We start from the raw sequence: 25,659 nt of genomic DNA on the forward strand, positions 1-25,659 counted from the left end.
TTAATTGTTCCTGCTTCTAGGTATTGAAGTCAGTCTTACTGCTCATTTAACATAGTTTCCTGAAGCCCAAGTCAACAACTTCCTCCTTCTTTCCTTAGTGAAGAAAATATTCTTGTGAAGTTCAGTTTAGTGAAGACATTACTGCACAAACACACAAGTTTACACTCTGAAAAGAGGTGCTAACAGTTTACTAGCCATGCTACTGAAATTAGGCTTTAGAAAAAAAGACTAGACAACACAAAATTCTTAGTATACTCTCATGTAAGAGAAAGTACAATAAAAACTTCCTATTTGTATCTCCAATTAGGTCAATTAATAGTCAGAAAAATTCTGTAACACCACGTTTCTATAATCATAAGAGGGTGAAAAATACAGCAATGTTCTAGAAGCTTCTCTAGACCTTTCAATCAATTTTATTTATATGCAAAACCAAGAGAAACTAAAACACACACACACACACACACACACACACACACAAAAAAAAAAAAACAAAAAAACAAAGCTCCTCCTGATGCTAAAGCTCTCAATTTACTGACAGGCAAATGGCTTCATGCTGCCACTTAATCTCATTTCTTGCATAATGCCCTCTAATTAGCATATCAAAGTGAATTAATACTTCTAGGGCATTAGCAATGGGGAAATCTGCTCCAGGCTCACAATAGCAGTTAAGAGAGAGCCAAGAAATCCTCAAAAACACCACAAACCACTTTGCATTGCAAAACTGTTCAATTTATTTATCCTCTCTCTCTAAACACTTTTACCGCACACTGTTTTACTACTGTTCACCAAACAAAATGATAATTGCCAAAGTTACCAGCATCTGTAATGCCTGTTTAGAATCTTAATTTAGATTATGTTGCAGATAATTTCTATATGCAACCATTTGTTCTATTATAAATGTTAATATAGAGACAGTGGAAATGTTGACATTCTCAATTAGTTAATTTGAATTTGAAATAAAATTTTATGGGATTTTAAAATTTATGAATTTTTTAATGTAAAAAGCCACCTGCTGGACTCTGATGCCTAAGAAATGTGCTTTGAAAACTGATGTATCACATAAAACAAAACAAACACACAAAAAAATCATTTTGCCATAACATATGTCGAGTCTCCCAAATAATGGTTTAAACATTGTGAGGAATCATCAGCATTAAAAGGATTACATTGTATACGAAGTCCTCATTAATATGATCACACAAAAAGGGTTATTGTTCAAAATAGCTTTTGTAAAGCAGTTACACTCAAGAAAAAAAGTACAAAACTTTTAACAATTACTTTTATCCATAATTAATTTTAATTGTCTTCAGTCCTAATCAGCTACTATCACGCAGTCAGTCCTCCCCCCAAAAAAACCATGCCAGTTCAACTTAACACATTCTATCACACCATTTTTTTGCTAGAGATACTCTCAAATGTAGTACCAAGGCAAACAACCATTACCATCAAAAACTATAAACATATATTTACAGAATACATCTATAAAAAAAAAGAGAGATTCTGATAAGTATTCTACCTACAAAGTCAATAATTGGAATTAAGTTTGAAGATTATTGAAATTTATTTGAACATGGTTCTGTGTCTGAAGGCATAAAAAGATGCTTTCTTTTTTCAGTGACTTGTTCAAGCATTGCTTATTAATTCATTTGCTAAATGTAACAACACTATAACTTTGTTGTGATAGCAATTTGTTTGATTAACTTCTGTAACTTTGTAAAAAAAAAAAAATCTGATAGCCAGGTCTGGAAAACTTCCACCAACTTAAAACTACATAGTGATGTAAATTACTTACTCCCCTCATATTTAAAGACTCGAAAGGCCTACTGAAGTAGAGCAAACGCTTGAAAAGGTCATCTTGAGGGGGTGGAGGGTGTGCAAGCTTTGTTAGTCAGTAACTACCTAAATCATGCTGATCACACTGATAAATGGCTAAAACACAACCCTGCTGAGAAAACAAATAAAACATTATTCTCATAGTGTCAATACTGAAATAATAAATACCTGAAGATGTCCACATGTACCTGAATAGAGGAAAAATAGTCTAAAATCTTCATTTAACTTTATGTGTTTATGCTGATGTTTTAGGTATTTATTCTGAATAGATACCTCAATGGTATGAACATAAAGTGGTGACTGATTTAGGGCGTGGTTCCTGATATGCGGTTTCAATTCTTTATGACCACACTTCATACAACAGAACTTCACCTTGTACAATGCCACCATCAAGTATCAAAATATAAATAATCCAAGTAAGATGTTAAACTTTTTAAATCTGTCTTGAAAGAAACCTTTGACAAAACTTACAAACTGAAATCTAAAAGTACAAGTGAAATTAATTAAAAGGGAAAGGATTATGGTTTGAAAGATGTACACAAATATATTTTATGAAAGCCGATGAAACACTACGCTCTTCAGGGCAAATCAGGGCTTCCTTCACCAATGTATTAATATACTTCTGATTAGGAATAGAATTATGTAAATTAATAAAATAACATAGTAAAGTCCCAAGTAAAGGACAAAAACTACATAAATCTGTAATAACATGAACTCCACTAAAACGAAGGCATGAAAGAATTACTTGCACAGATCAAATTAGTACTAAGAGCTTCAATATATTTTTATCAGGAAGGAAAAAAAAGGGTTTTAAGATATCCCCCATATTTTTAAGATAATGTAATACTTGATACTGTAGATCATAAAGTTCTAAACCAGTATGGTAGCAGGATTTTTTTCTAGATTTTTTTATGAATATATTGCATCTACTGTCTGAAAGAATGAGAGGAAGGTAAGAAAGTTAGCAAAACACCACTCTTCTACATCTTCCCTCAATACCTCATTAAAAAGCTATAGTGAGTGATACAAATCTATAAAAAATGGGAAAGAAGTCAATAAAAATATTCTTAAATTGCTTTAAGAAAAAATTTGTGATAAAGCAATATAATTTACGACATTTCTGAGATAGACTGACTTTTTCCTGTTTATTTAATATTTTCAATGTAAACAAGACATAATGTGTCTAAAACTGATATGAAAGATATGAAATTTAAAGTGTTAAAAGTCCATTAAAATTTGCTTCAAAATAATTTTGAAAGGGTGGGAGTTACAGAGAAAACAAGATTGACCAAGTGTTGCTAGCTGCTGAAAGTGGGGAATTAGTTCATGGGGGTTCAAGTTTCTCCTCCCTCTACATGTTTTTTATGTTTCCAGTTGTTCATAATAAAAAGTTTTTAAAAACTAGAAAGTAAGTTCATTAAAACACAACAATGAATCATGTATGGAACAGTGCATTTGCTTTTAAAAGGCTGGGACAAATAATGATCATTACATCTGAAATAATTTCAAGAGCAACTTAAAAGAATACATGCAATATATATAACCGCATTTAGTCTCATATATAACGGTTTTCATCTTTCCTGCTAAATTTTCACTTCACGGAATATTTGGTTTTTATACGCTGGGAATTAAAGAATTACACGGCACTGTACAAAGGGAAAAAAAACAAATTTTAAAATTGAAGCATAAAAAGAAAAGGGAAAAAGAAGACCCCATTGAGTCTCTAAGCCTATAGGGTCAGAATTAAATAGAGGTGTTCACTGAGAGCACTGCTCTGTCCCTCTGAAATCTAGTCATACTGATAACACTAAAGATAAAAGGTTTAATCATATATATCACATTCTAAATGCATATAAAAACTCACATAACAAGCTACATTCTTGATCCAGTTTTGATATCTAAAATTCTTATGACTTGTTGGGGGAAGAAGAGGGTCCTTTAAAAGTAAAGCATTTTTAATAGTCATTTTCTTATCCTTAAACATAAAAAATATTTCAACCAGCCCAACCAGCCAAGCAGCCCTTTCTCTTCCCCTGCGGACACCTCCTGCAGTAGAGAAGTTCATTAAGTTTTATGATCTTCCCAAGTCAGTCCTGCTTATAAGCCTCACAAAGGCCACAAATCTGGCAAACCATCATGTATGCCATTAGACATTACTAGTAAATGAACGCTATTTAGGGTTTGTGGTGGCAATAAATCAGAGTTTGGTTGGCAGCTATCAACATAGAGTATTTTAACCTACCATTTAGAAAGGAAAAGGCGGTGTTGATTTTTTTTTGAAATACAAAATATTTTTTTCACAATATGATTCAGATTATATATAAAAATGTTGGATTTTCATTAGAATTTTTAAAAATACATTTATTTCTCAAAAAAGAACTCTCATAATTAAAGGCTTTGGAGAGAAGGCAGATTTATGAGGATGGAATATTTCACAAAGAAAAGTACTTCAACAATCAGATTAAGATGGCCAAAAGATGTGAGGGAATGCACCAAAATAAGTATGGAGATGAGGAGACCTCGAAGCATCAGGGATATTTAATAAGAGATTGATGGTAAAATATGACTAAAAAGTAATTAAGAGGAAAATCTTCACATATCAACAATTATCTCGCTGGTTGCTTAGCTTAAAATAGACAAATATGTTGATTTCAAAGCCTGTAACTCTTCGGTTGCTTTCAAAATGCATAAATATCACAATTCAACTAGAGATGACGTTTCTACCCAAAAATAATCATACAATGAATTTTACAAAAGAATACATTTTCAAGAAAATCAAGCACCTCATAAGAAAAGTATACTTTCCCTACCTCTGAACAAGAAAATAATATAATTGTGGTAGATCACCCATTTATATGTCAGAAGGGAAAAATACCTTTTCATATTTGGTAGGAGAGAAAAAAGATGTTTTCCAAACTAAATCCCTCATGTGCATCAGAACTGGCTGTGTTCACTGCTTAATCAGAAACCTCAAAATCTACTGGCAGATCTATAAATACAGAAAATTTTTTAATGATTTTGTCTTATTTTAGGAGAAGCACAACTGAAATGACATTATCCATTGAAGTGACAGTTTCCCCCCTCCACCTTCCCACTAGTCAACCCCCTACCCCTCCATTATGCAGAATAGAGTCATCACATAATGTTCCGGTTTCTGTTACAAATGACTAGGTAAACTTTCTCTAGATTGCAGAGAATTAATCTTTAGATACTATATTATTAGGTTAAATAAAATGACCTAAAGAAAAACCATTATGCAATATACATATATTCTACAATGCTTATTTTATAAGTTCACAATGTTTCGAAAGCAGAACTGTGGGAACAGACATGGGGAGGAAGAGGGGAGGCCTGGAATTTGCTGCCCCGCTTTCTTTGCCTTAGTAACAGTAACGTCTACACAGATGTTTTATTTCAAATTAAGGATACTAGGTCCAGCGTCCCTGTCTCCTTCTAAGACTAGTTTTGGAGGGTGAGGTGGAGCTCTGGGTAGTAGGAGAGAAAGGAGAGGAGAGAAAGAGCTTCACCCCAATCAATCACTTGGTACTTAAATCCCCGTCCCCTCTCGAGCTTAGAGAGGCAGGCAGGAAGATGCCTCTGCCCAGACAGCCGTCTTTACTCTTTGTCGGCCGTTGCCTTTTTACAAAAGAGATAACGTGCAAACTTGAATCTGCCAGCCAAAGCATAAAAAGAGGGTCTAATTTACAAGTTATCGCTGAAAGCCTCAGAAACAATTTTCAAAACACAAAAATTTCCTTTGTCAGCTACCTCTTGCTTCTTAAATAGCAAGAGCCCTAGCAAAGCTCTCTGTGCCAGTAATCCCAGACTCTGAAAAGACTTGTTTCTTTTTCGTAACTCACCTTTGACATGAGGCTGACTATACTTTCCTTTCAGAATGGTGTAACTAAGTCTTGTGCAAATAAGCAACTAGAGGACTTATGCCTCCTAATTGAATTCTGCCTGCTGCTAAATGTCTAAACAAGAAAAGCAGTTTGCTGGGTTTGGTTCTCAAGCTGGCTAGGCCAAAACTTTAAAACGGCAAAAAAATAAATACAAATAACAAGAAGCGGGTGATAGGGGGAAAATATCAATCCCGTCTCCCTAGTAATATAATGCCGTGTAAGTTGAATCAATCTTAATATTCACAACATAGTCAATACCCCAGTGCTTAGCTGTCAGCAGAAACTGAAGTGGAGCCCTGATAGCAAGAAAATCCTTGGACATTAAGCAACATAATTTACTGAGAACTATACACTTTCAGGCTTCTAAACTAAGAATCTTCAAGATGTAATGCTTGATGTTTTATTTCATAGTCAGATAAAAATTATCTACCATTTTAAATCACAATGCGTCCTAAAGGGAGCTAAAAATCAACACAGAGTAAGTTAGTCATTTAAAATGCCTGTGGTTTTCAAAATGTAAAATCTATCTTTAAAAGAATCACTCAACATTTACAAACCATGAATACTAGGTGAATGAAAAGCAGGAAAACTACTCTTTAAGGATTTCAGTGTTTTCTGTTAATTATGGTTTTAGCATATATTTTAATAGGTAGCAATAACCCATCATCTTCTCTTGATTACCTTTGGAATCAGAATAGCATTGCAGAGTGAAAAATATGTTTAAAAGGAAGACAATTCTTCTACCAACATGTATATTCAGTGTGCTATCATTTGTGCACTCGATTTAAACAAAATGACTTTTAATCTTTTAAATAGCATTACTAGGATATTGGATATTGCTATATCCTGGACTTTAACTTTCTCTTCTTTGCCTCAACTTAAAAAACAGCAACTTTATAATACCTTATAACTAACGCACACGCACACATACACACACACACCAACAGTAAAGCTTGTTTAAGGCACTTGTTTGCCATATACAGGGCAGATAATGCCAAATCTGAACTAAAGCATCTAAATTAAATTTCTAATTCCACTTGAGTTCCTACTGTCACCTCAAGGCTAAAATACCTTTAATTTTCAAAATTCTAACAAGAAAATTAAATTGAAATGAATTGTCAGGAATGTCTGTTTGTGTAGTTTTTATTCCAGCACTTCTGTAAAACCTGTCTTCTCATATGTTCTCTGCCTTAAACACTTCAAAAATTGTTTAACCTGCTAATGTGAACCTTTTTCTACTTTATAAAATATATTAAACATATTTACAATGTAATGACTTCAAGCATAAAATTCAATGAAAGTAGTAATAGATGTAATACACTGTACATGCCCAAACACACCATTACCCTTTCTTGCTTCTCAAAAGTAGCCTTCCCAACTAAAACACTAATTCAAACATCCTACTGGAGTCTGTTCAATTGCATCTATTCTTCTATCTGTGGAGCTGAAGCTTAGAACTGTCTAAGTAAAACAAAGTTCAGGCGATGCTTCTCCCTGGGACTCAGTCCCTAGCATCCAGTCTCCCGTTGCTCCTTTTTAAAAAACTGACATACAAACAAGGGGGAAAGGAGCGGGAGAGGGCGGCCAGAGAGGGCGGCCGGCGCTCCGGGCCCCCTCCCTGTCCGCAGCCAGGGGCGGCCGCCTGGGGACAGCGACCCAGCCCCGTCCGCATCTACACTTCATTTTATACCGGGAGCGGAACTGAGAAATCGACTCCAGATTTATTGCAGTTTTTTCTCAAGATCAGGAGGTGGGAAGGAGAGAATGATCAAAGATGGCGGTGCCCAAAAGCAGCAGCTCTCAACTGGAGAGTGGAAGGAGTAGCTCTGACCCCAACTCGGGGGTCTCCAGGCCCACTAAGGGGCGCAGCCTCTTACCTGTTTTCTCTTTGATCTCACACAGGACGCTGAAGAGCGCGGGTTTCATTCTGTGACAGTTCAGGGCATGTTTCCTAAAAAACAAATAGCAAAACACAAAGGTATTAGCATCACCTATGGAATAATATGGCGCCTTCCTTTAAGTTAGACCCAAGACTTAATTCCGGCCTTCTATTTTGGAAGGCTCCTTGGAACCATGGCAAGTCAACAGAAACTCAAGTTGACTAGTTAGCGACAGCCCGCAAGCTCCGGCGGCTAAAGCTCCAGCCCGAACGAGGCGCGACCCATCTGCCCGGCAGGCAGCTGCCTCGGCGACCGCAGGGCGCGAACCCGCGCGGGGAGCCTAGCTAGCGGGGCAGACGACGGCGACCCGGGGGAGGGGACGGCGCGGAGGGGCTCCGGCGTCCGCCCTCAGCAAGGGGAGCGGGCGCGGCGCCTGCGACCGGCCGACTGCGGCCAGCGGGCGGTGACAGCTCGGCAAAGTTTGCGAGACGGCCCTCCCTTTCCCGAGAACTTGGCCGCCCGCACCCGGACCCGCCAGGGAACCGCCCATCGCCCCGCGCCCTCCCAGCTGGGGCGGCCGCCCGCACGACGAGGTCGTCCCGCGGCCAAGTGGAGCCCCGCGCCGCGACTCCAGGCCGGAGGAGAAAGTTGCACTTCCCGCAAGAACGGCCCGGGGCCCTCTCGGGGCGGCGTGCACAGGGTCCAGGCGGGAGGTTTGAATCCGTGGGAGGGGGCCGGGCTGCTAGAGGGCCGGACGGGGGAGGGCGAGAAAACCACAAAATCCGCGTGGCACCAAGTCTGTCCCGAGCCCCGAGAGCAACTTTGCCGACTCCCGCCCGCGTCGAGGGGTGCGGGCAAGTCCCCCCGAGGCCCGGGCAGGCTGCCGGTTTGCGGAGAAAGTTCCCTGCCCAGGGCTGAGGCCCCTGCCCCGGGCGCCACCCCGGGCCCCGACTCGGCCGCGGGCCCGGCTCTCGCACACACACAAAAGATGCTTAATGAGACGACACCAACTTTGCTTGCGCCTCGTCCAAGCTCTGGTCGGTGATGGTCATGATCTGGTGGAGGATGTCGCCGATGTCCTGCTTCCTGCCGTCGCCGTCCGCCCCTTCGTGGCCGTGCGGGGGAGGCGGCAGGGCCATGCCCCCCTGCACCGAGTGGCCGGCCAGGTTCACCCCGGCCAGAGTCTGCAGCATCCTGGATTGATCGTCCATCCCGCCGCGCGCGGGCGGGAGCGGGCGGCGGCGGCGGCTGAGGCGAAGGCTGAGGCGGCGGCGGCAGCGGCGGCGGCGGCGGCGACGAGGGAGGAGAAGAAAGGGGGGAGGGGGAGGGGGAGGCGGCCGCGCGCTCCCCGCCCGCGCGGGGAGGGGGCGCCCCGGTCGGCGGGGCCCGCGGCTGAGGTGGCGCGGACCGGCGCCCGGCTCCGGCTTCCGCCGCCGCCGAGGCTCAGGAGAAGGGCCGGGCGGAAGCGCCGGGATCCGCGGCGGTGGCGGAGGCGGAGGCAGCGGCGCCCGCTGCCCTCACGCGGCCGCCGCGCCGCCTCCGCGCCGCCGCGCGCCCCGCCGGGCGGCCCCGCGCAACTTGCTCCTCAGCGCCCGCCGAGTTGCCGGGACGCCCGCCGCCCCCAGCGCCAGCCTGCGCACTCCCCTCCCTCGGCCGCCGCCGCCGCCTCCGCCGCCTCGGCCGGGCGGGATCCGAGCCCCGGCCGCCCCGGGGGAGGGAGCGGCGGCGGCAGGCGGCGGCGAAGGAAGAGGCCGGCGGGCGGGCCGAGGGGAGCGAAGGGGGCGGAGGAGGAAAGTTTGGGAGCGGGCGGGCCGGCGCAGCGGGGCGCGGAGCCCGATGGAGGGCCCCGGCGGGCCGCGCGCCGGGCGGACAGCAGATTGATGGGGCGGAAGAAGTCGCCGCCGCCACTGCCGGAGCCGCGCACCCTGCCAGCAGCCGCCGCGGACCGGGCTCGAAGGCCGCTCGGCTGAGGGATTGACAGGCTGCCAGTGCCACTCACTCACTGCGGCCCGGGCGCCCGGGGGGAGGGGCGGGGGCGAAAGGGAGGGCGGGGAGCGCTCGGCACGCTCCGCCCCCGGGGGCGGCGCGCGCGCTCATTGGGCTTTACGCCTCCCGCCGCCGCCACTGGCACCGCCCCCGAGCTGCGGTCCGCCCTTTCTGGCCTCGGATCCCCACCGCCGGAGAACGCACCCCAGGATCCTCACGCCTGGTCGCGTCCTGGGCCCGCGGGACAGGCCGACCGGGCCCGCAAACGCTGTGCCCGCACCCCGGCTCTTGATCCCTAGTGTTAATAGTCATTGGTGCGAGGAGTTGTGTATGGGACACGGGGCAACTCGTTTCCAAAGCCACCCATGTGCTTCCCCGCAGTGCCGCGAGCTTCACGCCTAACACAGCGCCTGGTATATTTTCCCGCTCTTCCCGTCAGGAGGTGGTACCCTCAGGGTTCCGGCTGCCCGTCCCGGGCCTACCGTATTGCACTAGGAGCCGAACGGGGCGGGACAGAGGCAAGAAAGCGCTGCCCCAATTGGAGCGTTCGAAATGTCTGGGCAGAGGCGGGGAAGCGGCGGATGGTGGCCCCGCCCCCTCCGGGGATCACCATAGTAACCGAAAGGGCGCTGCTCGGAGTTGGCGCCGGCGCTCAGGCCTTGCGCTGTCCCTTAAGAGGGGACCGGGTAAGGTGAGAGCCTGTTGTCCCGCATGCTTCCTGTCTGCTCTGGGCGGATCTGATTGCCATACACTTTCTCTTGAAAGGGGAGCGTAAGAAAATGTGTCAGAGGGAAGTGGCTCCAGGAGGAGGGAAAGGGCCTGACATCCAGGACCAATTCCAGCCTTAACAACACTTCACGCACTCCTCAATTCTTGGTAATCTAGGGATTACTCCTTTGGCAGGGTTTGCTTTTAGCTGCCTCCAGATGGACCAAAGCTGCAAAAACGAGCTCTTTATTAACAAAGATACGTTTGCTTAAGAATAGACTGGATTTCACTTACCAACTTACCCTGTCACCACCGTGAGTCATTTAATGTTGGGGACCCCAGCCACAGATTTTCATATCCATAACACCTCCTGTTCTGCTGTTCTCTGTCTACAAATGACTAAAGGCTCACATTGTTTAGGGATCTGGACTCCGGGCTTTTGTGGACGCTTGAGGTTTCTCTTAATCCGATTTCCCAAACAGCCTCGACATGTTTTCTCCATTTGAGATTCACAGAGCTCCTTCTAGATGGATCCTTTGGTTGGGTGGTTCTGAAAAGTCTTGTTCCTTCCCCAAACTCAGTAAGCTGTCTTATTTGAAACCAAAAATAGGGGTATGAGATATGAAAAATGGCTCTTACTCTGCAGGGTTTAATGTAGGACAAGCAGTTCTTTACATGCCAGATGGATTCTTGGAATGAAGCAGGCTACTCGGTTCCAGGTTCTTTCCTTCATATGTTGTGTGTACTTTTAAATACTCCCCACTGCAAAGCTAATAGCTAACCTTACAGTTAGGCAAGCTAAAATCTTTACAAACTGCACAGCTGCTGGAGAGGGAGTTCCAAACAATCCACTCTGCTTACTTCCAAAGAAGCCCCCTCATGTTCATTAATATTCCCTGCTCTTCTATAGCCCATTCATATGTCAAGTTTCTGATTCTTCTTTCAAGCCCCCATTATGGGTTACTCATAGTCATCATTGATTGGCCTTTGTCTTTATTCTTAACTTGTTTTTCAAAGCTGTCACCAAATTCTTGTACATTTTTGCATAAAGGAGCAAGAGCAAGCACCCAGTCTTTCTCACAATTCTCTAATAGGGAAGACGTAAAACCACGGAATTCTTTCTGAAGGATGCCTTAAGCTCTAAATTCCTTCCAGCTCTAAAATTCATTGATCCTCTGACTCACTATCAGGCCACCTTCCTGCCCTTCTCCTAGGCTCATAATCTTAACTAATCAGTCATGAGGATGAAGCTAATTAGCAATGGGGATTTATGGTTATTTCTAGCCCACTCCAAAACAATGAGTTATGTAAGCAAAGCAACATATATAAAAATGTAAATAAAATTAAAGAAACACTTAAGCAAATAAAGGCAATTGGGAACTATGGGCTATGTAAACAAACTGGAACATAAAAACATAAATTAGAATTAAGAAAACAGTTAAGCAAATGCCAGCAATTAGGAATAAAACAACTTGTTAAATATCTAACACCCGCAGCTACTTTATGGCATACACCTCTAAACCCATGGTCATTCAGTGATGTGGAAATTTGGTATCATAACTCTGCATTAAGTGATTGGATTAGATTGACCTTCTGCTTGGGAGGTTTCTCTTTTTGTTATTATCACTAGGAGTTGCAGTAAAAGCCAGAGGGTCCTAGCAAGGATTCCCTCATAGGCTCATCGACAGTTACCATCGATTTAATGTGTAAATTCTTTTAGACTAGGTTCCAAGTCCCAATAAACAGTGTCAATTAATTGCACATGTTCCAAGATCTCTTGTGCTTTTGCCAGTTTCTCGTGTAAGATGTTGCTTCTTGTCTCCGCTCAGCAATCTGAGTCACGTGGTTTGGTGCCTTCGCAGATAATAGAATAGAACCTCCCTAAGTACCTAAATCCATCTTTGCTCTCTCTAAGGCAGTGATTATTAAAAAGTCAAGGGAAATGTAATTTACTCTTGGTAAGTGTACATTCATGTAAAGTTAACAGTGACAAAATGGTGAAAACCAAGTAGGGGCTCTCTCATATCCATCCCTTTCCATAGGTTTATATTAATATCACCATTGCCTCTGTCATCAATGTGGTGATCGTCACAGCAGATGCCATTATCAAGCACTCTCTCCGGGTGGGACACTGTACTCTGTGTTCCCCTTATTTCATCTTATTTCAGTCTTAAAACAGCCCTAACTCAGGTTATTATTAAACAAGGAAACAGAATGAGAGAGGGTAAGGAACTGATATAAGACCACAAAGCCAGTAAGTAGTCCTAGACCTTGGATTTAAATCTTGATCTGTGTGGCTGCAAAGCCCACCCTATAAAACACTGTGCAAAAAACATCATTTAAGGGCGCCTGGGTGGTTCAGTTGGTTAAGCATCTGCATTTGGCTCAGGTCACAATCCCAGGCTCCTGGAATCAAGTCCCGCATCCGGCTCCTTGCTCAATGGGAAGCCTGCTTCTCCCTCTCCCTCTGCTGCCCTACTTGTTCTCCCTCTGTGTGTGTGTGTGTGTGTGTGTGTGTGTGTGTGTGTGTGTCAAATAAATAAATAAATAATTTAAAAATTATTTTAAAAGTCCTTTTATCAAGGTTACTAAGTAAAAATCACAAGACTTTAACAGGTGAACTGTAAATTAATGAAAAGTGATTCGTACTTAATAAAAAGAAGATAAGCAACTCTTTTATTTTATTTTTTTTTTTTAAAGATTTTATTTATTTGTTAGAGAGAGAGATACAGAGCGCAAGCACAGGCAGACAGAGTGGCAGGCTAGAGGCAGAGGGAGAAGCAGGCTCCCTGCCGAGCAAGGAGCCCGATGCGGGACTCGATCCCAGAACGCTGGGATCATGACCTGAGCCGAAGGCAGCTGCCCAACCAACTGAGCCACCCAGGCGTCCCTAAGCAACTCTTTTAGAGGAATCTGGGTTTCATGGCAGTGGAGGAGGGAAATGCAGGCTGAAGCCCAGTCAGGCCATCCCCCATGGCCACCTAGGATTTTGCCTTGCTGCCCATCTTTCCTGCCATGCCTACCTTTGCTGATCTTCATCTGTTCTAAACTCTCAAAGCATAATGCCTGAAATATGTAATTTGCTACCATACTAAATAGTCATGTGTTGTTTGCTCTCAATTCACCTGTTAGTTTTCTCATCTAATTCATAAGCATGTTAAAGGCAAGGTATTTTGAGGTGTGACTATAACATGGTTGATTTGACTTGAAAAAAAAATCAACAACAACAAAACGTGGACATCTAAGAAAGATGTCACTTTGGAGAAACTGACTAGATACTTATTCCCAAACATATCATTGTTCTGTCACTATAGAAATGACTCTTTAGAAATGGTCTTTACAGTTGCTAGCACATGTGACATGTGACAAATCTTCATCTTCTGAGGCTCTCTTTGAGCGACCAAAGAATCAGTGGGATAACAGTGTACCCTTCTACGATGAGGTCCTTAAAAGAGAATATTTATTGAAATACAGAATTTCTGGAAAGTTTGATGGAAAACCCCATCTCTCTGTCCTTTCATCCCTCATAGCACCTAGTACAATGTTATTACATACACAGTAGGCACTTGAACCTGAGACTGTCAGTTGCTTGCCCACTTCTTCCATGCTGATAGAACTGTGATTTTATTCCCATGGCAATGTGTTCAGTCTCAGTTAAGAACTAAGTCAACTATGAACATCCTATCCCCAGCCTTCTGAGCTTGTCAAGGCACAGGGATGATGGGATGACTTTCCTATTAAAAATAAGGGACAGAGAAGGCTCTTTTCTCCTTCCTTCTGCCTCTTTCACCTTTGAACGTGATTCCGATTCTGGAACAGCAATGGCAGCCATCTTGTGATACTGAGGGGACAATATGAGGATAAAAATCAACAGAGTTTGGTGGTTTCTCTCTGGGGTCTCCCTCCTCCAAATCCATAATTCCAGTCTAATCATAAGAAAAACATTAAACAAATTTCAGTTGAGGGATATTCTGTAAAATTCCTGACTCGTACTCCTCAAAACTGTCAAGGTCACCAAAAACAACAAAAGTCTGATAAACCATCATAACCAAGAAGAGCCTAAGGAGATATGACAACTACAAGTAGTATCCTAGATTGGATTCTGGAACAGAAAAAGAGGATTAGGTAGCAACTGAGGAAATCTGAGTAATCTATAGACTTTAGTTAATAATAATGTATCACTATTGGTTCATTAATTATAACAAATGCACCATATAAACCTAAGATGTTAATAATAGGGAAACAGGGTGGGAGGTATTAGAGAACTCTGTACCACTAATTTCTTTATAAATATTCCAAAACAAAGCATTTATTAAAAACAAAAATAAACATGGTAAGTGGGGCAGAAAGACAGGAAAATCCTAGGTGTCTGCAGATATTGTTGACTATCTGAACACAACCAGTAATAGCTTACTCCAGGTTTCTAGTTACTTGAGAAAATTTAATTCCTATTTTTAAATTCCTATTGGTTTGGGTTTTCTGCTACTTGCAGAAAAGCTGATCTAGCTGTATAATTACATAAAGGAATGATGGAGGGAAGAATAGCCTCACATAGTGACTGGTACATAGCAGGAGCTCTTACAGGTTAGAAGATGTTATCTGATAAAAAAATATTTGCCTGATTTTTGCCCTTGGTTCTTAGGAGGTTAACTTCTAAAACCTTCATAATTTCCCAAATGAGAGGAGTATCTCTGTTACTCCTGAGCCCTTTGGATCATGCCTGAGTTTATGCTAACAAGAAGACTCAGGATAGAATGATCACCAGAAAGACCAACCATGTCATTAGAGGGTTGGGGCTTTGAGCTACTTCATTCTCCCAGGATGGCAAGGAAGCTGGAGATTGAGTTCAGTTGTGGGAGCAATGAACCAACCAATGACGCCTGTGTAATGAAACCCTAATAAAAACTGTGGACACCAGGGCACCTGGGTGGGTCAGTGGGTTAAAGCCTCTGCCTTCAGCTCGGGTCATGATCCCAGGGTTCTGGGATCAAGCCCCACATCGGGCTCTTTGCTTGGCGGGGAGCCTGCTTCCCTCTCTCTCTCTCTGCCTGTGTCTCTGCCTACTTGAGATCTCTGTCTGTCAAATAAATAAATAAAATCTTTAAAAACAAAAACTCTGGACACCAAAGCTCAGTGGAGCTTCCTGGTTGGGGAACACATTGACGTACCAGAAAAAATGTGCTCTGACAACACGGGGAGAGAGCATGGAAGCTCTGTATTTGGGACCCACTAAGACTATGACCTACGTGTCTCTTCATTTGACTGGTTCTGATTTATATCCTTTATAATAAAACTATAATCATTTCAGAGTTCTTTGTCATTTAGTGAATTATTGAACTTAAGGAGGTCATGAGAATACCCAGGTTTGTAGCCAGTTGAGAAGTGTGGGTAGTCTGGGGAACCTTGAACTTTGGCTGGCATCTGAATGGAGGGCAATCTTATCGGACTCTGCATTGATTATCTATTGCTGCATAATAAATTACCCCAAAACTTGTTGGCTTAAAACAACAAGCATTCATTATCTTAGACTAAGTTTCTGTGTGTTAAGAATTTGGATGCAGCTTAGCTCAGTGCCACTGGCTTTGGACCTTTCATGAGGCTGCCATCAAAGGTGAGAGCCAGGGCTGTAGGGACCTAAAGGCTGTTCAGGAGGAAGGTCCACTTCCCAGCTCACTCACATGGCTGTTAGCAGGTCCCAAATGCTCAATGACCATTGGCCAGAAACATCAGTTCCACGACCCATGGGATCACGGCTCACAGCATACCAGCTGGCTCTGAAAAGAACAAGAAAGCCAGAGCACAAGAGAGAACAAGCAAGGTGGAGGTTGGTCTTTTCTGTGACCCAATCTCCTGACACTTTTGCTGTGTTCTCTAGTAGAAGCAAGGTATTAGATCCAAATCATGCTCCAGGCAAGAAGATCAAACAGATCGTGAATATCAGGAGAGAAGGGTCACTGGGAGCTGTTATGGACTGAATGCTTGAGCTTCCCTCCAGATTCATAAATTGAAGACGTATCATCAATGTGATAACATTAAGAGGTGTATCTTTCGGGTGCTAATTAGGTTTCAATGAGATCGTGAATGGGGAGACCTCAGGGTGGTATTAGTGCTCTTATATAAAGGGGAAGAGACACTAGAGCCTCCTCTCTCTGCCACTTGAGAATGGAGTGAGAAAGCAGTCATCTGCGAGCCACATAGAGGGCCCTTACCAGAGCCTGACTGTGCTGGTACCCTGAGCTCAGACTTCCCAGCCTCCAGAACTAGGAGAAATAAATGTCTGTGGTGTAAACCACCCAGTTTAGGGTATTTTGTTATTGTAGCCCAACCTGAGACAGGCCTCTTGTGTGTGGAGGTGGAGAACTCATACAGGCAAAGATGGACATCTTGAAGGGAGTCTAACACATCCTCCAAGTTTAATTCTCAATGCCAAATCAAATCACGGCGTGATCCTTGCCCTCTTTCTCTCACTTACATTCCATGGGCTCTACCTTTGCAATGTGATTCTTGGCCAGGCCTTCAAGGTCCTCCATAAGCTATCCTAGCTCTATCTCTCCAGTCTGATTTCCCACTATTCTTTTTCAGACGTTCGCTGTTCTCATCACCCCTGTTGCCCCACACTTTCTGGCCTCCTATCTTTTGGTCATGCTGTTCCCTTTAGGGGGAATATATGCCCAAATCTTACCTATCTTCAAAAATGCTGTTCAACTTATTTTACATCCTGTGTTTTACTGATTTTCAGAATAACTCAAATATTTTAAGACAAGTGATATTAACCCCCTTTGATAGGTAAGGCTCAGAAAGTAATAGCAGCTTACCCTTAAATGAGCACTTAGTTTGCAGTCGACCCATGCTAATAATTTCTCATACTTCATCTAGTAAAACCTTCATGATACTGTGAGTTGGACATGAACCTCCCCACCTGGCTGGGAAGAAGCTAAGGATGTCAAATAGTTTGACCGAGTTCACACGGCGGGTAAATGAACTAGGATTCAAACAGGTCCTCTCAGCATCCTTGCAAATAACCCACATGTCACATTGCCCTTTGAGGGGTTATGTCACTTGTCCAAGGTCACACCATTATTAAGCTACAGCAGAATTGGCACTGGACACTCCTGACCTTTTCCCCCACATATGTTGCCTCTCTGCTCTAATGTCACCTCAAGGAAGTCTCCTACAACCCCCCTAAGGAAGTATATATCCATCCTTTTTGAGTCCCTAATATCACTTGGGTTCTTATAAATGTTACCTTCTTTTACATTGTGATCAAATGTGCATAACTTATCAGTTTAACCCTTTTAACTGCTCAGTGGTATTAAGCACATTCACAATGGTATGTAACCATCTTCCCAAGGTGCAACTATGTCTCAGTCCCCGGAAACCACCATTCTATTTTCTTTCTGTGACTCTGATGGCTCTGGGTACCTCATACATGTAGAATCGTACAACATTTGTTCCTTTTTGTCTGGCTTATTTCCCTTAGTCTTCAAGTTTCGTCCATGCTCTAGCCTGTGTCAGAATCCCTTTCTTTTTTAAGGCTGAATAGTGTTTCTTCATATGTATGTATGTACATAATAATAACAAAATGTACCACATTTTGTTTATTCATTCATCCATTGATGGACACTTGGGGTGCTTCCACATTTCAGCAATTGTGAATAATGTTGCCATGAACATTTGTGTCCAAGTGTTTGAATTCTTGCTTTCAGTCATTTCAGGTATATACCCAGAAGTAGAATTGCTGCATCATATAGTAATTCTATTTTTATTGTTTTTAAGAATTGCCTTACTGTTTTCCACAGAGATTGATTGTACCATTTTACATTCCAACCAACAGTTCATAAGGGTAAATATGTACCATTTATTTGTTTGTTTGTTTGTTTGTTTGTTTTTAAAGATTTTATTTATTTATTTGACAGGCAGAGATCACAAGTAGGCAGAGAGGCAGGAAGAGAGAGAGAGGAGGAAGCAAGCCCTCCGCCAAGCAGAGAGCCCGATGTGGGGCTCGATCCCAGTTCCCTGGAATCATGACCCGATCCGAAGGCAGAGGCTTTAACCCACTGAGCCACCCAGGCGCCCCTGTTTGTTTGTTTTTTGTTTGTTTGTTTAAGAGGGGGCACCCAGATGGGTGCCTGGGTGGCTCAGTGGGTTAAAGCCTCTGCCTTCAGCTCAGGTCATGATCCCAGGGTCCTGGGATTGAGCCCCGCATCAGGCTCTCTGCTCGGCGGGGAGCCTGCTTCCTCCTCTCTCTCTGCCTGCCTCTCTGCCTACTTGTGATCTTGTCTGTCAAATAAATAAATAAAATCTTTAAAATAAAAAAAAGAGGGGGCACCCAGATACGAACCGGGGACCTCTTGATGTGCAGTAGTATGTATCTTTTAATATGACTTCTACTCTGTTCCTTGAAGGAAGGATCTTTGCAAATTCAAAACCAGAGCAATACCTTATAATTGATAACTACCTTATAAATGATGCTCGGAAAATATTTTGTTAAATTAATGAATGAATAGAGTATCAAAAAAATCACTATCTCAAAACAAGGAATCTGCTTGTATTTGAAACATGCTAAAACTTCAGACATGATCCGCACAGCTTCTGAACAGTGTGCCTAGAGAGATTCTTTGAAACTGGTTCATAAATCCAGAGTTTCATTTCTTAAAAACAAGTGGTCCCACAGTATATTTCTCTTTCTCTCTCTAGCTTCTTGTCAACATTAGGTTCATCTCCTAGTCCTGTTTCTTTTCTAGGCTTACAATAAAACTGATTTAAAGTAAAAGTTTCTTTAAGAATTATGCTCCAATATGCTGATCTGAAAATAAATTTTCCAAAATTATTTTTTTTTTACCCATAAGGGGGCCATCAAAGATTTTCTGGTGATATTATTTTCTAAGAACTTATACACAGGTTGTAAACTTGCTTCTGTCAGAAGCAACTAGATATTTTTGATTATCATCCATTTTGAATGTCTAGGTCAGATTTTAAAGCAGAAACAATTAAAATGGACTAATAAGGCCTTTTATTTTATTACTATAAGTAATAATTTTGTGTTATAGGGGACAGTACTATTCAAGTGTGTATGTAAGATTTTATTTTTTAGAAATGAGCTCATGGATTATTTTCCTTATAACGTTCTTCCTACTATGTTATTGCTCATTAGTACAATAAGGTGGAAACAAGAGAAGAGGTGAAGTAAGTAAATGATGCTTCAACAAACTATAAGATAGTCGTACAGGCAGAATAGGTTAGAGATTTGCCCAAGATGAAATTTTGTGATGCCAGGAGTTTTGGACAACTGTGATTATTCAGGACAGTAAAAACCATGTCTTAGATGGTTGCCTAACATAAGACCTCACTTCCTCTTTTTTTTTTTTAAGATTTTATTTATTTATTAGACTGAGAGAGATCACAAGTAGGCAGAGAGGCAAGCAGAGAGAGAGGGGGAAGCAGGCTCCCTTCTGAGCAGAGAGCCCAATGCGGAGCTTGATCCCAGGACCCTGAGATCATGACCTGAGTTGAGCCACCCAGGTGCCCCAAGACCTCACGTCCTCTTATTAACCCACTGAGCCACCCAGGTGCCCCAAGGCCTACCTCCTCTTGAGCCTCACACGTACCCCCATGAGTCTCCAAACCCACATTTCCTATTCCAGGTCCCAACCCTCTTGGCCTTAGCTTATTGGGCCAGGGATGAGCACTTGCCCCGAACTAAACCAATCAGCCTCTCTTCTGGGGACTTGCCTTTGCATCTGGAAGACCCTGATTTGTTTGCTGGCTTCTTGAACTGGGGATGTAACCTCCAGACCTCTGGGTCAGTCATGTTGAGTTAACAGCATGGGGAGAAGTAGAGAAATCCACTTATAAACAGAACATGCAGGGAAAGAAAAAAGAATGTGGCCTGGAAAGGGGTGGTAGTTGGGGAGAGGGTAGGCAGGGAGCTGGACCTTTCCCAGGGTTCTGAAGGCTTTCCAGTTTCTGGTTCTCATGGTGTCTGGGAGTCATTCAAGAGTCCTATGGTCTTGACAGGATCATTACCACCTGGATCCTGGCAGATGGTTTAATTTTTAATTGTGTGTATATCTGCATCAGGAGTTAAGGAGGAGTGTTAAACTTCAAGATGGAGCTAGGTGGGGTGTGATCAGGGGGGCCTAGGTAATCTGGCTGGGAAGAACAGGGGAAAGGCAGAGACCTTGAGGGGAGCAGGAGGTTTGAGGAGAGGAAGATGAGTTCAGTGGGGCACATGGAGCCTGTGGAGGCTGCAGAAGGACCAGGGTCATGTACAGTGGGTACATAAAGCTCAAGAGAGTGGTGTGGACTAGAAGGAGAGGTTTAGGAATTATTAACATCTCAGTGGAATTAGCGGTTGTGACAGTTCATGAGATCACACAGGGAGATTGTGAGCAGTGAGAAAAATGAGGGTCTGTGACAGAGCACCAATAACTTAGGGATACATGGAGAACAAAGGAGCCTAGTAGGACACTTCATGGTGAGAGAGATTCTAGGAAAGCAGAGCACCACAGAAATCGAGAGTGTTTTAAGGCGAAAGAGGTCGATAGATCAACTGAGTTAAAGTCCCTGAGGTGTTCCCTGGATTTAATGACGTGAGCATTGGCGCCCTCGTGAGAACTGTCTTCGTGGAGTTGGGGGGTGTGGCAGAAGCCTGATGGGGTCAGAGGAATGAATGGTGAGAGAAATGCAGATGTGGCAGTAGACAGCTCTTTGTAGAAATTCAGCTGTCAAGCAGAGGAGAGAAAGGGCAGGAGTTGAAGGGCAACGTGGGCTTGGTGACTTTTAGGGGATCTGAAAGAGACTGAAAAATGTTTAAATGCCTCAGAAGTAGGAGCTTGTAGTAGGAGAGGCGGGCCCCGATGAATAAAGCTCTGAGAAAGTAGAGAGGATGGGGTTCATGCCCAGGGTGATGCTGCCCTTGGTAGCAACTCCTAAGGGAGAGAAGGGAAAAAAGCAGGAGGGAGCCCAGGGGGAAGCTGAGCTTCAGTGTTGAATTAATGAGAGTCTTGGTGGACCCCATGGGAACTGGAATGGCTCTGCAGAGTTGTCCTGAGTTAGGTCAAGAGACTTGGACCTTGGCATTCTGGCACCTACCAGTCACAGGATGCCGGCTTCCCTGCCAGGGAAGGGCATGACCTTGAGTGAGGTGGTTTTCCATAGCTGAGACAGTTCCTAAAGGACTTGTCAGAAGGTCCCTGGCTTAAGACGGCCTCTAGGTGGCACTCCCTACAACCAGGGCTACAAACCCTTCAGTGAAGGAATGCGGTGGGGGTAGTTTGGGGGCACATCACAGGCTCTCCCCACTCTTCTCTTTTACCAAAAATACAAAGTTTAATTTCCTTGGCTTCATGTTCAACTTCCCCCATTGTCTGGCATCTGCCCTCCACTCCAGCCTTCTCCCCCACCTTACAGTTCAGCCCTGCTCCCAACTGATCGTTCGTTGCCTTTCCCCCGCTCAGGCTGACACGATTCTATTTTACCCGGTTCTTCCTTCAGAATCCATCTCAGATGGCGCTTTTCTGGGAATGCTTCTCTGATTGCCCCAGATAAGAGTAAATCTCTTCCTTCTCTCTCCTATCTTGTGTGTATTTCTCTTTTTTGCACTTAATTATCCCCATGTTGTAAGTTATCTCTTTCTCGGATTAGGCTATGAATTCTCTGAATGCAGAGACACTACGTGAATGATCTCAACCTCCCCAGCCCTCTGTGCTGGGCATAGAGGAGGCACTGAGTTACCATTAGTTAAATGAATATGTGAATTAATTTATGAATAGATGAATGAATTAGTGAGTTCTCAAAACTTGGGCCCAGTGGGCTGACGAATCTGGAAGCTAGTGCCAAGGAGGGTCAGCAGCCATCTGAACAATAATGTCCAATGGGCATGGTGAGCCCTGCTCCAGCCCATCTCTCTCTTTTTTTTGAGAGAGAGAGAGAGAGAGAAACCATGAACAGGGGTGGGGGTGCCGGTAGGGGGAAGAAGGAGGGAATTCCAAGCAGGTTCTGCACCCCCACAGGGCTCAATCCCATGACCCTGAGATCATAACCTGAGCTGAAATAAAGAGTTGGACACCTAACTGGCTGAGCCACCCAGGCACCACCCTGGTCCAACCCATCCTGAGTTGACAGCCAAGAGGTCTTCTCTGGCAGGGAGGGCAATATGATTTCTGGGAAGCAGTGACCTACAAAAAGAAGCAGCATTTTTCATTCTGAGAAGGAAGGGGAAGAGGGTTGGAAGGGATGGGGAGATAGTCTATCTCAATGGAAATAAGACTTCAGCTATTGGCTATGAGTATTAAGATAAGTTATGGCCATATAAAATCCTGGAGTAGTGTGGGCTGGCAGGGCTGGCAAGGTGCGGCCCAGGTCAGAGTCTTGGACTAAGGGCGTAATCTGGTACCAGTGGGTTTGGGAAACAGATGACAGCGGGAGGACAAGGAGGTCCAGGGTTCCCCCAGGTCCTCTGTATGCTGGCTCAAATCCTAGATTCATCATATCCTATTGGGTCTGGGACTGGGTACTTCTGAGCCTGTTTGGGGTGGGCTTATTACATCATCTGACAGGTTCTTCTTTTTCTACTTCCTCCCACAAATGCTTGTTTTCTTCAAGTATTTTCTTTTTTAATCCTCATACTACCCTTTAACAGTGATTTTTCTTTATTTAATAAATACTGATATGAAACTGACCATGTGCCAGGCACCGTTTTTAGCACTTTACAAATATTAATGGATTTGATGTTCATGATAGCACTGTGAGGTCGATAGGTACTTTTATCCTGTTTTACAGTTGAGGAAATGGAAACATGGAGATTGAGGTTACACTGCTAACAAGTAAATGATAGCTTATATTTTACACAACATAGGGGTTCATTCATTCATTCATCAAGTGGTTATTGATAGCGTCCCTTGGACAAGGCTCTATAAGATATGGTGCCAAAGAAGGCAGGGGAAGTCCCAGCTTTCAAGATGCTCCAAGTTTGTTTTTGTTTTGTTTTGCATGTTTTTTTTTTAATTTTTATTTATTTATTTATTTATTTGATAGACAGAGATCACAAGTAGGCAGAGAAGCAGGCAGAGAGAGGGGAGGAAGCAGGCTCCCTACTGAGCAGAGAGCCCGATGCGGGGCTCGATCCCAGGATCCTAGGATCATGACCCGAGCCAAAGGTAGAGGCTTCAACCCACTGATCCAAGGTACCCCTTGTTTTGTATGTTTTTAAGATTTTATTTATCTATTTGAGTGAGAGTAAGAGAGAGAGCACAAGTGGAGATGTAGGGAGAAATAGGCTCCTGTAGAGCAGGAAATCCCATGCGGGGCTCCATCCCAGGGCACTGAGACCATGACCTGAGCCTAAGTCAGATGCTTAACCAGCCGAGCCACCCAGGCGCCCCAAGATCTTCACAACTTGGGTCCTGCATCCCATTCTGCTAAGGCTTTGTGATCATAGATGTTCTTCATGGACATTTCCTGCTTATATGTCTAGAAATTCTTCATCTTGAAGCTACCTTAAGAATGGAGATAACATCCTCAAGCCCTCTCATCTGCTTCTCTGGCAAATACTTAGCTTGTCTCTACCCAGCTGGCTCTAGTAGGAAGAAAGCAGAACTTGACCCCTAGGAATGGGTAGAATGCTTGGTTTCCAGCCCAATTTCTTGCCTTCGTCCATACGCTCTCCTTCACCTGGAATGTAATTTCCAACAATTCATCCTTGCCAACAACTTTGACAATAACAGTTCTAAAGACGGCTCGGAAGACTGTCTCCAGCCCTACTATGACAACACATTTCATGAAGGCTGAATGAGGACATTGTCTCACTTAATTCTCTCAACAATTCTATGAGAAAAATGTTATCATCTCCATATTATAGATAGGAAAAACAAGGCTCAACAAAATGAAAGAACTTGCCCAAGGTTACCCAGCTAATAAGTAGCAGAGCTGGGCTTTGAACCCCTATCTGTCAGACTCTGAAGACCAAGCCAGGTTTTTTTTTTTTCTTTTTTCTGTTCTCTTTATTTTATTGCGTTAGAAATTTATTTCCTTCACATATACAGAATATAAAATCTATCTTCACAATGAATTATGCCTCTCTGCTCTCATTTTTTCACACAAAAATTAATGACCACTTCCTGAAAAAAACAAATAAATCCAGAAGCCCACACCTTTAACCGGGGCACTACACCACGGCTACTTAAGCTTTTGTTTCTGGAATTCTGGGATATTCAACATTTTTCCACAATTTTGCTCTTGCTTACTGTCTTCAGTTGTTTCATGTATGAATTTCTTGTTTGCTCAGCTTGATTTTTATCCCCCGTGATGCACACAGTAAATGCATAATAAATGTTTGTTGAATGAATGGATTTTACATGTATCTTGCTGAAATATACACAGCTCTGTTTGATTCACTAGAGTGGCATACCCGAACAAGAAATAATTTTTCTTAATGTGTCCCTTATAAATTGAACCCGACCATATTTGATTAATTTCACATCATGCATTTTTATTGCACCAATCACTCTGGTATCAGGTCATATTTATTTTAAAAACAGATTCACAAAGGGTGCTGGGCTGGAGTGACAGTGTAAATATGTTAATAATAAAAATAATACTAAAGATATTTTACTGGAAACTCTCGGATGCTAATGATGAGTAAGTGCATTGTACAGAAAAATGTTTGATTTACAATGCAATTAATTTCAAAAAGATTCGGATCTTATACCATATCGTCTATACTGAGATAAAGAAAACTAAAAATGAATATTCAGGCCATAAAATCAGAGGAACGAAAATCACCTTAAAGAGCTTCAGCATTTTAGTTAGAACAATAGCCCAATCACTGAAAATGGTGCCATTGTCAGATCAAACGTGTCCAGATTAGGAAGATCCTCCTGGGGAGCCAGGGTGATTTTGCAACACGCAGACCACGCGTGCATCCCGTACAGCCTTCACGATGCAAAACACCACATATTATCCAGTGACCGAAGAGCCCTGGCACCTTCAATCAGGCAAGGAAAGGCTTTGGGGGTTTCTTGTTCAGGAGGAAGCAAAGTCTTTCATGTCAACTTGCATTGTGGCATGTATGAGCATTTCCTTAGTTAGGTATTTGGCCCGTCCTAGGATGCTGCTAAAAAGGAAATGCATTCTTAAACCCTATTCAAACTGCAAGAAATAAAAAATGTGGCTCATTTGGTATTTCATCACTTATCTCAGATGTTCTAAGAAAGCATGCATTCTTATGCACACTTTGGGGAAAGAATGCCCATTTTTATAATAGGATTTATAAAGTTGACTCTGCCCGCTTTGTATCCAAGAGGGGAAGAAGCAGATGCTGCCGAGCCATCATGCACCACGGGGATCTT

The 25,659-nt window shown here is 43.2% G+C and overlaps 1 protein-coding gene across 2 annotated transcripts in view; it reads right to left on the minus strand.

Moving 5' to 3' along the window:
- The window catches only part of PBX3 (PBX homeobox 3), a 214,428-nt gene extending 205,501 nt beyond the window's left edge, over nucleotides 1–8,927 (minus strand). The window contains exons 1-2 of one of the 2 annotated variants that reach the window (XM_032306234.1): nucleotides 8,627–8,927; nucleotides 7,613–7,686 (exon numbers count right to left, since the gene is read on the minus strand). In XM_032306234.1, coding sequence (XP_032162125.1) covers nucleotides 7,613–7,686; nucleotides 8,627–8,826 — 274 coding nt within the window. In that variant the 5' untranslated portion in view covers nucleotides 8,827–8,927. The remainder of the gene's footprint in view (nucleotides 1–7,612; nucleotides 7,687–8,626) is intronic. The other variant, XM_032306235.1, reaches the window with a different exon arrangement.
- Between the last annotated feature and the right edge of the window lie 16,732 nt (nucleotides 8,928–25,659).

Source organism: Mustela erminea, chromosome 12, assembly GCF_009829155.1.
Source record: "Mustela erminea isolate mMusErm1 chromosome 12, mMusErm1.Pri, whole genome shotgun sequence".
In the NCBI taxonomy this organism is placed as follows: Eukaryota; Metazoa; Chordata; class Mammalia; order Carnivora; family Mustelidae; genus Mustela; species Mustela erminea.